At 32.6% G+C, this 15,579-nt stretch overlaps 3 protein-coding genes across 5 annotated transcripts; 1 reads left to right on the top strand and 2 right to left on the bottom strand.

Moving 5' to 3' along the window:
* The first annotated feature begins 2,133 nt into the window (after positions 1–2,133).
* On the top strand, positions 2,134–5,516 carry LOC108762195 (charged multivesicular body protein 7). 2 transcript variants are annotated; one of them, XM_018509099.1, is made up of 5 exons: positions 2,134–2,282; positions 2,442–2,729; positions 4,232–5,009; positions 5,090–5,282; positions 5,346–5,516. In XM_018509099.1, the coding sequence occupies exons 2-5, from the start codon at positions 2,446–2,448 to the stop codon at positions 5,432–5,434; spliced, it is 1,344 nt and encodes a 447-aa protein (XP_018364601.1). In that variant the 5' UTR covers positions 2,134–2,282; positions 2,442–2,445; the 3' UTR covers positions 5,435–5,516. The 2 variants fall into 2 exon arrangements, with proteins under 2 accessions (XP_018364601.1, XP_018364600.1); XM_018509098.1 differs by lacking the exon at positions 2,134–2,282 and having other exon boundaries at positions 2,394–2,729.
* Positions 5,517–5,960: 444 nt separating this feature from the next.
* On the bottom strand, positions 5,961–12,237 carry LOC108762198 (limulus clotting factor C). The gene is made up of 8 exons (XM_018509101.1): positions 11,786–12,237; positions 10,679–10,718; positions 10,172–10,606; positions 9,670–10,091; positions 9,337–9,558; positions 6,917–7,212; positions 6,502–6,832; positions 5,961–6,266 (listed from the first exon to the last, which is right to left on the bottom strand). The coding sequence occupies exons 1-8, from the start codon at positions 11,829–11,831 to the stop codon at positions 6,010–6,012; spliced, it is 2,049 nt and encodes a 682-aa protein (XP_018364603.1). The 5' UTR covers positions 11,832–12,237; the 3' UTR covers positions 5,961–6,009.
* Positions 12,238–12,265: 28 nt separating this feature from the next.
* On the bottom strand, positions 12,266–15,195 carry Pus1 (Pseudouridine synthase 1). Of its 2 annotated transcripts, none has more exons than XM_018509102.1 (6): positions 14,950–15,195; positions 14,231–14,662; positions 13,125–13,461; positions 12,789–13,047; positions 12,502–12,647; positions 12,266–12,427 (listed from the first exon to the last, which is right to left on the bottom strand). In XM_018509102.1, exons 1-6 carry the CDS (start codon positions 15,014–15,016, stop codon positions 12,322–12,324), a joined length of 1,347 nt encoding a protein of 448 aa, XP_018364604.1. In that variant the 5' UTR covers positions 15,017–15,195; the 3' UTR covers positions 12,266–12,321. The 2 variants fall into 2 exon arrangements, with proteins under 2 accessions (XP_018364604.1, XP_018364606.1); XM_018509104.1 differs by having other exon boundaries at positions 14,231–14,646; positions 14,950–15,008.
* Between the last annotated feature and the right edge of the window lie 384 nt (positions 15,196–15,579).

Genomic DNA, 15,579 nt, shown 5'->3' with positions numbered 1-15,579 from the left:
AGCTTTGGAGTATAAGTTCGATATTATATCCCAGAGCTCTGATTGGACGACTCGTTATTCCCTGTTGCCTGTGCCTATTGCCTGTGTCTATTGTGTTTCCAGCTTAAGACACGTAATGACGTAAGGGTGCCATCACATGCGGCGTAACTTGCGTAAGCGTAACTTGCGCCGACCAATCATATCATTTCATTTGAACATCAGTTTCTGTGACAGTCACATTATGCTTTTTACGCTATTTTGTTGTTACGCCGAAACATGATAGAACCACTTCGCGTCGAATCTAATTTTTGGCTCATTTTAGCTTATTCTGTCTGAAAAAATGCACAAGAGTTTCTATTTTGCAACAGTACAATTATAAAAGTCGTGCACCCCTTTGCATCGTGTGAAAAGTCGAAACCCATGTGGAACAGTACAATTATAGACCTCATTTTGCCTCTTTGACAGATTTCCTAACTTCAATAGTCATCAACTTTAACACTTATGCCCGTTTCCACCAACGCAAATTAACTTTAATCTCGGTTCAACTAACTCCTTGTCTTTTTCTAGTTCTAAAGGTTAGAAAAAGACGAAGAGTAAGTTGAACCGAGATTAAAAGTTAATCTACATTGGTGGAAATGGGCATTAATATCTTAGATCACAAGGCAGAATGACGTTTTTTTGCCAGATTCTTTTGTTTCATGCAAAAACGCGTCGAATAAGCCTAAGAGTGAGAATTTTCATAAAATTTTCCGATTTTAATAATTTATTCGATCATCCACTCATATATACGCGATGGAAAGGTACTGGTTCCCCATGAGACGTACTTTTCGAGATACGTAGGTTACGAAAACCAATCGTAAATTCATTTAGCATTTCTGTTAGAGTGTACAACAGAAATTCTAATCAGCAATTGGTTGCATTAGTTCCGCATTTCTCTAATCTTCCACGAAATACGCTCAATGTGAATGCGGGCTTTCAGAATGGCGTATTCTAGTAAATAAAAAATAACGTATTCTAGTAAATTACTAGAATACGCAGGTTACGCTTAACGCAGGTTACGCCGCATGTGACGGCACCCTTAAGGCCATTCTACATTGGTTGTATCATAGACTACATTTACACGGCACCTTTATCCCGGATCTACAATAGGGTTTTAAGCCTTAAGCCATAAGAAATGGGTGAATCACAGTCGCTTATTCTTCTCGGATTCGACTGTAATTGGTCAGTTTCTTACGGCATAAGGCATAAAACATCTATTGTAGATCCGGACTTAATCGAGTTTAATAACATCCGTAGTTATGAAACTGGCCAATCACAATCATTCCATTCTCCTAAAGAAAAGCTATGATTGGCCAATTTCATAACTACGGACATTATTAAACCCGATTAAGCGTGCCGTGTAGCAGAGGTCAATGACTACGTTTACACGGCACCCTTAATCGAGTTTAATAACATCCGTAGTTATGAAACTAGCCAATCACAATCATTCCATTCTCCCGACGAAAAGCTATGATTGGCTAATTTCATAACTACGGATGTTATTAAACCCGATTAAGCGTACCGTGTAGCAGAGGTCGTAGACGTCGCAAGTCATAAGTTTGTTGCTTGAGCCAATCCGATGCTCCAATTTTAAAGTCGTATGATGCTTACGACGCTTCCGACGCTACGATACGACCAATGTAGAATGGCCTTTAGAGTTAGGTTTTTCCAGGACGCTCTTTTTATTTGCAGCGCAGGGTTGCGTTCAGGAATTACACCCAGATAACTCTAAGCTATAAGTTACGTTACGTATATTATAATAAAATTGCACCCTAGAGTTATCTAGGCGTAATTCCTGAACGCAGCCCAGTAGTAGCGAAGAGCGTTGAACGCTGGCTTCGTTGTCAGTGGAGTGGAGGATCTTCGCCAGCGAAGCTTCGCTGCATGAAATTGTACCTTTAGGCCCTGCGCACAATGGAGGAAGTATTAGGAACAGGAATAGATATTAAGATTTCAACCTATCAGAAACCGTATATCCGGTGTAACTGGTATCTGGTAGGTTAAAATCTTAATATCTATTCCTGTTCCTAATATTTCCTCCACTGTGCGCAGGGCCTTAGTGTACACTTTTTCAACTAGTGCGACCAGTGCAGGAACAGAAAACAAACCTTATATCACGTCACTTCACGTAATTTCTCGTTTTGAGAGGATCTGCATTTCTTTTATTTATAATCGTATAATACTTTTCTATTTATAGCATAAGCACTTCTCAGTCAGAATGAACTTGATAAAGATGAGAGAAACATCGACAGAAAGATACATGTGTACGAAAATAGAACGCAATTGTTACGATTAAGCAAGATTTTAATTTTATAACCTAAAATTACTTTGTGCGTCTTGAAGTGATTTACAAAATTTTATTCAATTATCTATTTATGAGATTAATAATCTATTAATCTCATGAACGACGTTGGCATTGACAGTAAAATGATCGGTGGAAACATCAGTGGCAATTCGCCACTACCAGCAGAAAAATTGCCAGAATGCTGGAATCAAGAAGAAAGGATGAGCGCGTTGTTCTCGCCGTTTCGCAGTAAATCCGCAAACCCGCAAGATTGGATTTCTAAGTATAAGTTTTGGAACAATCTAATATACGAATGGCTGAAACATACCATGCAATGCAGTTTTTCTATCGTTGATTTGAACGAAGCCTTCAAAAGAAAAGGATGCACGCCGTTATGTCTAGTTACTGTAATTGAGGAGCTTCTAAGGTATTGTTACAACTGTTAAAAATATCGATTAAACATATTTAATATAAATATTAAATATATGAACATATATTTATAAGTATATATATTTTTTTTCAAATGTTTATATTAATCCATCAGTGATTATACTAATGGCAATTATATTAAAAAATAGGATATAATTTAAAATTTAATGCTTTAATGTTGTATATTCTTTTCTGTTTTGTTAATATATACAGGGTGACCCATTTTAACTTAGACAGCCAAATAACTCAAAACATCGCGATTAAATAAAAAAATGTTTAAAACAAAAATTGTTGGATATGAAGGGACTGATTGAACTATGACCTTGACAATGACCTTGACTTTCATTTTCAAGGTTATTTGAAGGTATACTTTCAATTTTCAAATAGAAACCCATATTTTTGATCCCGGATTTTGAAAGAGTGCAAAATTTTACGTCCAGATGAACTTTCATGTTATGGGTCAAAGTTGACCATAGAGGTCATTTCAAAGACAAATTCCTAATCGAAGCAGAAAACCAAAAAATCTTGATTTTTCCCGGATAGTGTTTGTGAGAAAAATTGTTGGATGTCGAGGGGAGACCAAACCATGACCCTGACAATGTCCTTGAACCCATATTTTCATGACCATTTCAAAGTCAAGTGGGGATTTTTAATAAAATTTTATGCTACATATGTATTTTCTTGTTGTGATTCTTTAGATATTAGCATACCTTACCTTCAAAATCGAAAATTAAACTTTCCATCTGATGGAGTTCTTCTAAGTATCCCTCCAAAATTTTGTCCATTTAGTGCCAAAGTCACAAGTGTTTATGTATTTTTTTTAACATTTGTAATCTGATAAAATTCTGGTCAGTAAAACGGCAAATTATACGCCTACAGAAGTAGTCGATATTCGTATAACCTTTGGTGAATGTGGTAGAAATTACAGACTTACTGCCCGTACTTATGCGGAACGATTCCCAAATCGCCGCTATCCTATTGCTCAACAAATTATGAACATTGAAAGGAAATTACTTTTATCCCCAGCATAAAATTTTATTAAAAATCCCCACTTGATCTTGAATGATCATGAAAATATGGGTTCAAGAATATTGTCAGGGTCATGGTTTGGTCGCCCCTCGACATCCAACAATTTTTCTCACAAACACTATCCGGGAAAAATTAAGATTTTTTGGCTTTCTGCTTCGATTAGGAATTTGTCTTTGAAATGACCTCTATGGTCAACTTTGACCCATAACATGAAAGTTCATCTGGACGTAAAATTTTGCGCTCTTTCAAAATCCGGGATCAAAAATATGGGTTTCTATTTGAAAATTAAAAGTAGACCTTCAAATAACCTTGAAAATGAAGGTCAAGGTCATTGTCAAGGTCATAGTTCAATCAGCCAATTATCCAACAATTTTTGTTTTAAACATTTTTTTATTTAATCGCGATGTTTCGAGTTATTTGGCTGTCTAAGTTAAAATGGGTCACCCTGTATATTCTGTAAATTTATTTTAGAAATAACGAGATAATTCAAGAGACTGACTTTTTTAAAGAACCATGTAAAACATGGACAGCATGGTCAATCGACATATTTGTAAAAAAGCCAATTAGCTGGTCATTTTCCAAGGTAAAGAATTATGTTGTGGGCGAGAAGACTAATAGTATAGAAGTCAAATATATACATTTGGGGATTGTGCGAGAATTAAGTGATATTATCCTCTCCATCACTGAAATTAGAAAAGATAATATGTTGTTCCCAATATCGGAGATAATAGAATATTGCAAGAACAATACAAAAAAGCAGATTTCAGAGAATGCAGTGAAATTAACATTAGAATGGTTAAACCAAAGGAAAAAAGTGATTTTTAAGAAGAGCTCCAATCCAAATAGTGAACTACTAGTTAAAATCTGTGTGCAAACAGTAAATGAAATTACAGAGGTAGAAGAAGGCATGTATAAATTGACAAAACAGGAAAATGAACTAATCAAAGAAATAGAACTTTTGGAGCAAGAAAAGCTCAATATTATTAATGAAGCAAAGTTGTATTTGGGAAAAGAGTTGCGTCAGATGGCAAAGGCACAATTAAGAAGAAAATTGGAATTAGAAAAGACCATAGAAAAGCGTGCGCAAGCTCTTGCAAATCTGCGCGTTCTCATCAATAATATCAAAGATGCGCATTCTAACTCTGCTGTATTGTCTGCTTATAAAACTGGGTCCGATGTACTGAAGAAGATCGGACAAAATGGTTTAACAGAATTTGGTGTCAGAGATGTTATGGATGATATTAATGAGGTAAATGGTTGTATGTGTTATATATGTATTGCTTGTGATTAATATGAATCGGGTATTAATATCCATTACTTGACGACTAGGTTTTAGAGGAGAACAAAGAGATAGATTTAGTTTTATCTGAGACACTAAACAATGCAGACTCTGATACCGAATTGGAAAGGGAATTGGCAGAATTGTTAGATGAGGATAATGTAAATGTTTTCGCTGCAGTTCCTGATTTAAATCCAGAGATTGAAAAATTGAAGCAACGTTTACAAGATTTATGCATGGAAGGTAAATATTATGGAATTTATTAATATATTTTATATAAAATATAATGGAATATATAATACACAGGTTTCGTTTCACCAAACAAAGATGTAACTGCTCTGCCATCTGTACCATCCAATAAAGAAAAGGCTTTGAAGAAACCTGAGTGTTTGTAAGTTGCAATAGTCAATCTATTGGTATTAATAACTTGATATTAATATCTTCATAGAATCATTTGTCTCACATTTTTTTAAGAATGTTTTACTGTAAATCATCTAATAGAAAATATATTTATTGTACATTATGTAAAAAAGGTTTTAATTTTTTTTATTAAATATGTTTTGTATAACTTGATTTTTATGAAGTTAAAATAAATAATATGACGATTAAAATTTTATTTCTGTCTATCCATTTTTTATATCATATCTGTATGTTATAAAATAGTAAGAATGTTTTAAAAACAAAATATTAATAAGCGCAGCTAAAGTCGTAAAATTAATCTCATTTATCACATACATACAAAACTTATTTCTTAAGTCTTTAATTATTCCATTCAACAGAAGTGTAACTCTCTTCACATGATTACATATTTGACAAAGAATATAGATGATTTATCAATAGTTTTCAAGATTCTAATCCAGCTAGCAATCCAGCAGGAAAACAAGCATCGTGTGCCGCAGGCTTAACATGGCACAAGACAAATGCTTTTTTCGATAATTGCGCATAATAATTGATGGTATCATTAATAAATTTAGGAACATCTCGTTTGAGATAAATTTGAACATAATATGTGTATCTGATTTTGTTCTATTTTTATAATTACATCTTGTATCCATGAAATATGCCTGGATATTTCTGTATATAAGGAATACAAGTTATTGTCACAATGACCAGTTCCATCCTTTTGTATCGTGCCGAGGGAAACACTAACAATACCTCGAAGATACCACAAACTATTGGTTTTAAAGACTAATCCGCCACCACTGTCACCATCGCAGACAGAAGAACCTGAAACATACAATGCTTCGGTAAGTTATCTTTCTATTTTTCGCATCTTTGTATAGAACAATCTTAAATTTAAAAACAATTCTCAAAATTTGTCTTTCCCTCTTATTATTTTTTTTATAACTTCTATAAATTAAAATCACTTTACATTTTTTACAAATATTTTTCTTATAAATTTAGTACAAAAATATAGCGTCATGTTATAATTGATGTTATATTTAATAGATCTTTCACTAACCATTTGTGTAACCTGCGCAAAATTTATCATTGGTAATAAATTGTTCTGTATTAACATTTTGGCTAGCGGATCTGCATTGGCTGAGCGGAATTACAGGTACTCTTAAAGCCTGTAAAACGGCGCTAGATTCACCGAGTGCGGTTCTACCAAATCCTGCTACCTTTCCATAAGAACCTGCTTCCAATACACTTCTATCGCTTAAAGTATCTATACATACGGGAACCAACCAAGTTGACAATACAAATGGTCTAACGAGTTCTAATACTGCGATATCCGAGAGGTAATTTCCTATAAGTCCTAGATAATTACGTACGATGTAAATACGTTTCACCTGCAAGAAGGCATGTGTAAACACTTATGACTAACAATGTTCTTTCTAGATTAATTTGTTATTTGCATTTATTATGTTCCAAACCTGATTCTTTTTAACGAGGATTGGATTATGAAAAGGATAATCGTAATCACGAAAGATATTTCCCGTTAATATATAAATTGAGCCGGCATTAATCGGTTGCCTATTACTCTCATCATATACACAATGCGCTGCCGTTATCAAGAGATTCTCTTGAATAATGGTCGCTCCACAGAAGAATTTCTTTGACTCGCCTGGTACATCAAGATACATCGTAGCGTGCCACGGAAATTCCGTGATATTCGGCCGTACACCGCCTACAACAGTCGGTGTAACGTCGGGAGGAAGAGTGCCGCATACTACAACAAATATTTCAATTGGAGAAATCGTCTCGACGTAATAATACAAGAAAGCGTATTGAACACGCGTGATTATACAAAAGGAGATAATTCACAATTACTGTAATTCCATTGCACGTCATGATACTTTTATAATTAATGGGATGGGAAAGAGATTGAAATATATCAAAAAGTCACGTAAAAGTTTATTAAATATATTCGGTACGTAAATGGGTACACTTAGTATAAATTTGTACACAGCATTTGTATAATAATTAAAAATTGAATTTAATACTTTCATTTCCAACTTTGGTTTATTAGGAAACAATATCAAATCATAACTTAAACAGAAACTGTAATATATATACACAGTAGGGTGGTTGTTATTTTAATAATTTTTGAAATTTAATCAGGACACCTAAAGGATTCAATATTTCAAAAAAATAATATCAGATTTTTAAAACAATTTTAACCCGTGCCATCGGGGCATAAATAGATATGCGATAAAATATATCATGCACTTGCATCTATGGGTAGTATTCATAGTCAAATCTTATATATAATACCGTCTTAAATACAGTTTTTAGATATCATGAACCAAGAGAGTATTAGCATCTTAAGACATTGCTTAAGACGATTTTAAAATAAGAACCGACTATATGAATACCGGTCTATATGTATCTATTTTTGATACCGCGATTTAACACGGACTTGCACCAAATCTATTTTTTTAACAAAAAATTAACTAACAGAGCTTTTTAAAAGAGGACATTAAAAAGAGACTGGTCTCTGCCCAAAAATGTGTAAGTAAAAGGAATAGCGTTTTTTATAGATTTTGATCTGAATATGATAATGTTAATAAAAAGTTCGGGATAGATAGGGAACACCCTGAAAATTAAACATAAACATGATATATTTAAAGAAATTGAATATTCTTGTTTACTTTTCAAGATGTTCCCCACATGCTTTTCAGGAGATCAAAATCTACAAAAAACGCTATTTCTTTTACGTACATCATTTGGGCAAAAATTTGCCCTTTTTTGGAGGATATTAAAAAAGGATCAACTTTTGCACTAAAAAATATAAATATAATGTTTTTTGTAGATTTTGAACTCCTGAATATAATAAAATTATTAAAAAGTTCGTGACATTTGGGAAATACCTTGAAAAGTAAACAAGAATATTGAAATTTCTTTAAATGTGTCATGTTCATGCTCAATTTTCAAGGTTTCCCTATCGATCCCGAACTTTTTATTAACATTATCACATCAAAATCTATAAAAAAACATTATTCCGTTTACTTACATTTTTTTGAGCAGAAATCAGACTTTTTTCAACATCCTCCTTTCAAGGCCTCACATAGTGGGCGGAAAAATTTTTCTGATGCTCTAATTCTTAACCAATTTTAAAGTTTTTTTAATTTGCTCAAAATTGAATAAGCTATAAATTCATTTTTGTTACGGTTCAAATTAAAAATTGCTGATCCAATATTCATTATTGTATAATTTTCATTTTTTTTTTCTCACTTTATTGGATCAGCAATTTTTACTTTGGAACATAATTAAAATTTAGGTAAAATAGGCTTTTAGTTTATTTAATTTCGAGCAAATTAAAAAAAACTTTAAAATTTATTTATTTATTACGTAGAGCATTGGCCGAATTTTGTCCACAAAGGTGTTCTTCCGTCTACCAGTGCCCCGGTGGCACGGGTTAAAATTGTTTAAAAAATCTGAAAAAATCTGGTGTCATTTTTTTTTGAGATATTAAACCACTTTAGAGAGTCTTCCGATTAAACTTCAAAAATTGTTAAAATAACAACCACCCTAATACACAGGTATGTGAATTATCTCTCAATGGGGATAAGATATGTATGATTACTGTGCCAGCTATAAAAATATTCGAAATTGTAGTATTTATAATGTACTATCATTCTTTCATTGTTTTAAGACCATGCCCATGGCTCATCTGTTGCTATATTATTTGATTTTGATATTCTAATGTCTATATTTGGATAACTTGGATTGTTGGCATTCGTATATATAATGATTCTATCATTTAAAACTTCAATAAACGTCGCATTTCTATCGAAAGTAGTGTGAAACATAAATTTAGTGTTATTAATGTAAATATTTATCATCAGCGGACCTGGAATACATCGCATAGGTTCTGGTTCCCATTGACCATTTGCATTACATCTCACATTCTTTCTTTGTCCGGTTAGTAGATTAGTTTCAGGCCGATAACTATTTTTACATTCCAATACCGCTTCTGTTCCTGGTGGAACTGGAGATTCACAAGGTATCCATTCATAATTGTATGTACATCTAGCTTCGATTGATGCTGTAGTCAAAGCTTTGCAGCGTATTTCTATCAAACATTTTGAATAATTAATAATTAATAATTCAGTATTTAAAAATCCATATATATCTTTTCATGAATAATTAAATATTTCAAAAATATATAATTCTTGTTTTAAACCTGTGCAAACTGGTATATTAAGCCATTTTCCCTCGAAGCTGCAGCTCACGTCAGTTGGACCTCTTAATTTATATCCCAAATTGCAGGAGTAGACGAGATGAGATCCTAATCCCAGTTCCGTTCCTTCTGGAACGTTACATTCCTGTCCACCTGAACATTGTGATCGATGTAATTTCCAACGACCGTTCTGCGGTTGCGAAGGTGCTCTACAAGCGTTTGTGCCACGTGTTGGTGTTGGAGTCGGTACAGGCCATCGTGTTGTTTCCGTTGTTGGTACCGTCGGTAAAGGTGATGGCCACCCTCCAGTTTCGCTGCATCTCGAATCCTCGTCTGATCCATCGATGCATTCAACTACTCCGTTACATCGTAGATCACCATTGATACAAGCTCCATAAGAACAACGGAAAGCTGTCGGAGGACAACTGCAAACAAATTAGTAGTTATACAACGTTTATTTCTCATGGTCGTTGAATCATTTTCAGCATTTATAAAAGATTCTCACTATAGTGATCTGCATTTTTCAGAAGTTTCGTCAGAACCATCCGCACAATCTTCAATTCCATTACACATATTGTCCTTATGAATACACTCGCCATTATTGCATGTAACTTGATTTGTGGTACATCTATTAGGTCTGCTTATAGGTCTGCTTGTAGGTCTACTTGTAGGTCTTCCTGTTTGATTGTTTGTTGTATGTTTTGTACACTGAGGCTGCGTTTCGTCACTGTTGTCAATGCAATCTTGGACGCCATTACATACAGAATCTCCATTTACACAGGCACCGTAGTTGCAACGAAAGGCATACCTATGACACAAAATCTCTGGCTTTGTACACTCTGCCTCTGTCTCATCAGACAAATCCTTACAGTGTGGTGTGCCGTCGCACAATAAGTCGCCAGCTATACAGTCTCCATCATAGCATCGAAATTTGTCTGATCTGTTCGGACAAGTATATTAGCTAATATTTATTTGCTTAAACATTACATTACTTTGATATGTAAATACTTACCCACATTCATAAGTTTGTGCATATCCAGAACCAATACATACTGGAAAATCCAAAAAATAATTTTGCTCATAAAAATCTATTTTCTATTATTTTATATGTTGGACAATTGTACATGTAAGTTGAAATTATTTATTAAATTATTTTAATTATATAATTGAGATTTTTTTCATAATATACCTAAAAGGATTCTGTTTGATGCTCGTATTTTTTATGATAGGGAAACCAACTATAGATTGATTGATCATATTGACTAGCACAATATAAGAAAAACTTTAATAAACTTTAATAAATGTGGGAGAGATATGCTTTATGTATTCGTGTATCATCTTCGCTTATTATCTACCAATATAAGTAAACATGTATGCAAGATATTCTTTTACGCTGAGGTTCAAGGTCACTAAACTGGTTTCTGAAACTGGTTAAGATTACTTTAGAAATTTCTTGGAATATGCGAATCTACAATTACTACGAAATATTAATTAATATATAATACGAAATTTCTTCTAACAAATGTAAATAGATAAAACAAGTTTTACTAATACAATATTTTTTCTATCAATTATTATTTATAAATTATTAACTGATTGATCATTTAATCAAGATTAAAATATGCTAAATAAAATTTTGTAAGTAAAGGAAATTAAAAAACTTTAAAATATATTATTTGACATTTTTCTAAAATGTATGTTATATATAATGTTAGATATAATGTTATTTGACATGATTTTGATACTGTGAAATATGTAGAAATATATGGATTCAAAATAAATCGAAACAAATGTTGTCAGAACACGAGGTAATAGCATGGTAATAGCATCAATGAAAACAGTTGCATTTATAAATATTTTCATGAATATTTATCAATGCTATTTCATCAATAATTGATTCAAAAGAATAATAGAATATATTGTATCTTTAAAATTCTGTTACACTATATACCCAATTAATAAAAAAAATAAATACAAAATCTTCGAGAAAGAAAGTTATAGTAGAAAAAATTTTTTATAAAAAGTTGCAGCTTTACAATTACGAATACTTTTTATCAATATCGTGATAGTTTTTATTTATATCACGAAAACAAGTTGGCGTCATATGGTTCTTTCTTACCGTAAACAACTATTAGTAGTGTGGATATCCATTGAAAAATCCGCATGGTAAAGCACAAACGTTAGTAATTGCAGTCTGTGCCTCTTTATATCTCGGCGCTCGGTCACTCACTGCGATCATCTACACTGCGTGCCACAAGATTGGAATTACCCAACGCAGGCAAAGCGTCATCTTGGCGCGTGTGGTGGGAAGTACATAAACAGGGAAAGTACATTCTATGATTTGTACGCTGCAAATTAACGTAAATCATGAACAAATCGAGGGAGAGGGGAGCAGATGGCATGATGACGTACATGTGTTTTCAATTCGGTTCAAAGAACTTTGCAAGAGGGATAATAACATATTTTTATTAGGATGTTTGATTAGGATTCTAACATCATTATTGCTTTTGGTTTTACAAGAGGGAACTTTAGAACTATGACTAGAAACTTATAATTAATCTTGCAAATAGGAAATCTTAAAAAAATATTATTTAAAAACTTTCTTTAATGTTTCTTAGTGCATTTGATACAAAGGCGGAATTATGCATTTTACATCTAAACATCATTATGCACAGCTTCTTGTTTTTCATCATCCTCCACAGGTAGCACATCTCTGTTACTAAAAGAATAAAAAGGGAGGCTTATCAGCCATTTTAAGGTTCTATATAATATTGGTTAAGGTATATATTTAAACAGGAAGAAAAATTCATTACATAAAGTGTTCAAAAAGGATACGTTTGTTCTGAAATTTCGGTGTCTATCATGTGTTGCAAAATATATGTTTTTTGAAACTTTTCTACTTCTTCTTCACACTCCTTCCAATCTAACGTTTCATGGAGACCGTCTGTGCCATATCTTTTACTATAATTATCATAATGCACCTGTTGATACATTTAGTCTTTGAATAATTCGTCTTTAGAAAACTTAATATTAATCTCACAATAGATTATATTAATATATTAATAATAAATACTAAAATAATTTCATATATCAATAAAATATGTGCTATCAAATTTTCTTACATGACACAGGCACAATCCTAAACTAGGTGCAAGTGGTAAGTCCATCTTGTCCATTGTCTTGAATGCTTCATCGATTGTCTCTTTGGATATCATGTTCCTTGCAATAGCAACTACAATTGCGATCATTTTTCGGATTTGATGCAACATGAAACTTTGCCCTTTAATTTCCAATACCGCTAATTCTATATCATTTAAAACGAATGTTTCCGTACAACAGAAACTAATTATATAGCGTCGTGCGCGTGGATCTAATGGTTTCCTGAATTAAACAAAATTTGCTTCAGTTTTAAGTATCTAAATGAATAAATACGTTCTTTTGAATTGATATTGACTTACACTTTTGACGTGAAGTTATGAAAGTTATGAGAACCTTCGAAAAGTTTCAAAATCGAATTTAATCTATCTAAAGATTCTGGAGATAATCTATAATCACTGTATGGCTTTCCGTCAATAATTGATAACTGTTTGATTCTTTCATCTTCGTCAACTTCCTCTCCAAGTTTTAGCAAACTTTGATCTTCTAATGCAAATGCATAGGAAGGAACGATATATCTATAAGTACGTGCATCACATTGATTTTTGCTGTTGAAACCCTTTGTCACACGTTTTATTCCAAATACTCTGATGGCATCAGGTAAGAACTGATTTATTATTGTCTTATTACTATTCTCCGCTGTAAAGAAAATTTGATATTTATAATTTAATATTCATATAACATAGTTCAAAAAAATAAAAAGTTTATTTTCTTTGTTACTTTTAAGCTTACAAAATTTGCCTTTTATTAATAAAGGCTGTGTTCAGCAGGAAGAGTAGCTTTGCAACTGTTGCACGATTCTTTAGTATGATTATTATGATTCTTGTTCTTAGTTCCGCACTATATCTGAATGTATAAATCAATTATATTAAAAAATCTTACAATAGTTGCAAAGCTGCTTTTTTTGTTGAATGCAACCATTAAATAATAATTCAAATAAAAAAATAGCATTGTAAAATTAATATAAGCATATTATAATTAATATAATTAAAAATTACTCTTAACCCTTTATGGTCCTTCTGGGTCAAAATGACTCAGAAGGAAACAAAAAAAATGCTTTTTTCTTTATTAATGATCCAAAAGGAAACCAAAAAAATGTGCTTTCTCCTTTTTTAGGAAAAAGCACATTTTTCCAAACTTAACACGTTTACGATTTTTTATTAGTGTTCAGATTAAATTTTTCACTAAAACGCCATTGTTTCATTTTCCTAAAGGTTGAAACTACATACTGTAATTTTTGGAAGTTATTAGAACTGATACTATTAATTTGATAATACTTAAAAAATGTTTCGGGTCACCCAGAGTAACCATCATGTGGCTTTTTTGAAGTGTGATCATGAAGGGTTAAACAATCATTCTTTAAAAAAATATGTATAAGAAAAATTAAGAGTTAAAATATTTATCTTACGTAGTTTCAGTGAAACAATTTGCCTAATCGCTGACACTCCCTTGTCCGTACGTGCAGCCCTTTGAAAATTAATCGCACGTATATTCTCAAATTGTTCCTTAGTTATTAAGTCTGCCTTTAGTAAGGCAGTAATTAAATCTTCCTCAATAGTTTTCATACCACGATTTCTTTGCATGCCATAATAGTCTTTGCCAACATAGCCTAGTAACATAGCATGATTTTTTCTCTTTATTCTTGGTACTGTTTCCATTTCTGTTGCTTGTAATGTTGTCACTTGTACTGTTTCTTCTTCCGTCTTTTGCACTTTGGCTTCATTTTCACTGCCATCATCTATGGATCTCTTAGTTCCATGCATAGTATTTACATCAGTATTTAGTTCAGAGTCAGTTGTAGGATGCATTACGACTGAGCTAGTTCTGCGATAAATGTTTTCTGAGACAAATTTACATGAGTAAATAGTATTTAAATTTATATGGATATTAAGTAACATCAAGCTAAATTAGAACTAAGCGAAATTAGAACTAAGCTAAATTAGAAACTAACTTGAAAAGAACAGTTGAAATTTAAGAAAAAGAATAAGTTATAATACAGACATTTTAAATGCTGCATGTATAATATTCTTCAAACTTTCATATGTTTATACGAATTTGTTTCATGTAAAAATTAATTAATCTATTAATATGTTATCACTAATAGGTAACATTATATATTTTGTATACCTAATTGAATCTTTACCCAACAATTTATGGATTTGCTTGAGAGGCTGTAACTTGTCCTGTACAACATTTGCGGCACCTTAATTCCTATCTTATAAACAATTCTCACGTTAAAATAATTCGAATTTCTTTTTCTTGTTCTATTGAAAATCACGTCATTTATAATATCGCTATAAAAACCACAAGAATATCCAACTCACAAGTCACACATACGCAAGTCTTTTTCTTCTTCTGATTTCCCCTTTTTTGGTTTCCCGACTCAAATATAAGGTCTATTTGCTTTGCTCGCACTTTTTGCACTCGGAATCTTCGCTTTCTCTCTTTTCAAAGCCAAATATATATCTTTCTCATTTTAAGTGCAAAAATATTTGGGGATTTCATGCAACGCGCGAACAGATCTATAGAGTCACAGTACCATGCAGAAATAACAGATCCCTAGATTCAGGCTGCGGTCCACTTGACGCTACAAACGCTTCGAAGCGTTTGAGCGACCAATCAGAACAAAGAATTTTACGAATTGACTAATCAAAGAACGCTTCGAAGCGTTTGTAGCGTCAAGTGGACCGCAGCCCCAATGAATATGCTGGATTCACACTGCATCCAATTTTTATAGCGTTTTCGGCCCGATCGGGT

Source organism: Trachymyrmex cornetzi, unplaced genomic scaffold (genome assembly GCF_001594075.2).
Source record: "Trachymyrmex cornetzi isolate Tcor2-1 unplaced genomic scaffold, Tcor1.1 scaffold28, whole genome shotgun sequence".
NCBI lineage: Eukaryota > Metazoa > Arthropoda > Insecta > Hymenoptera > Formicidae > Trachymyrmex > Trachymyrmex cornetzi.
This window is presented reverse-complemented; position numbering and strand designations above follow the sequence as displayed.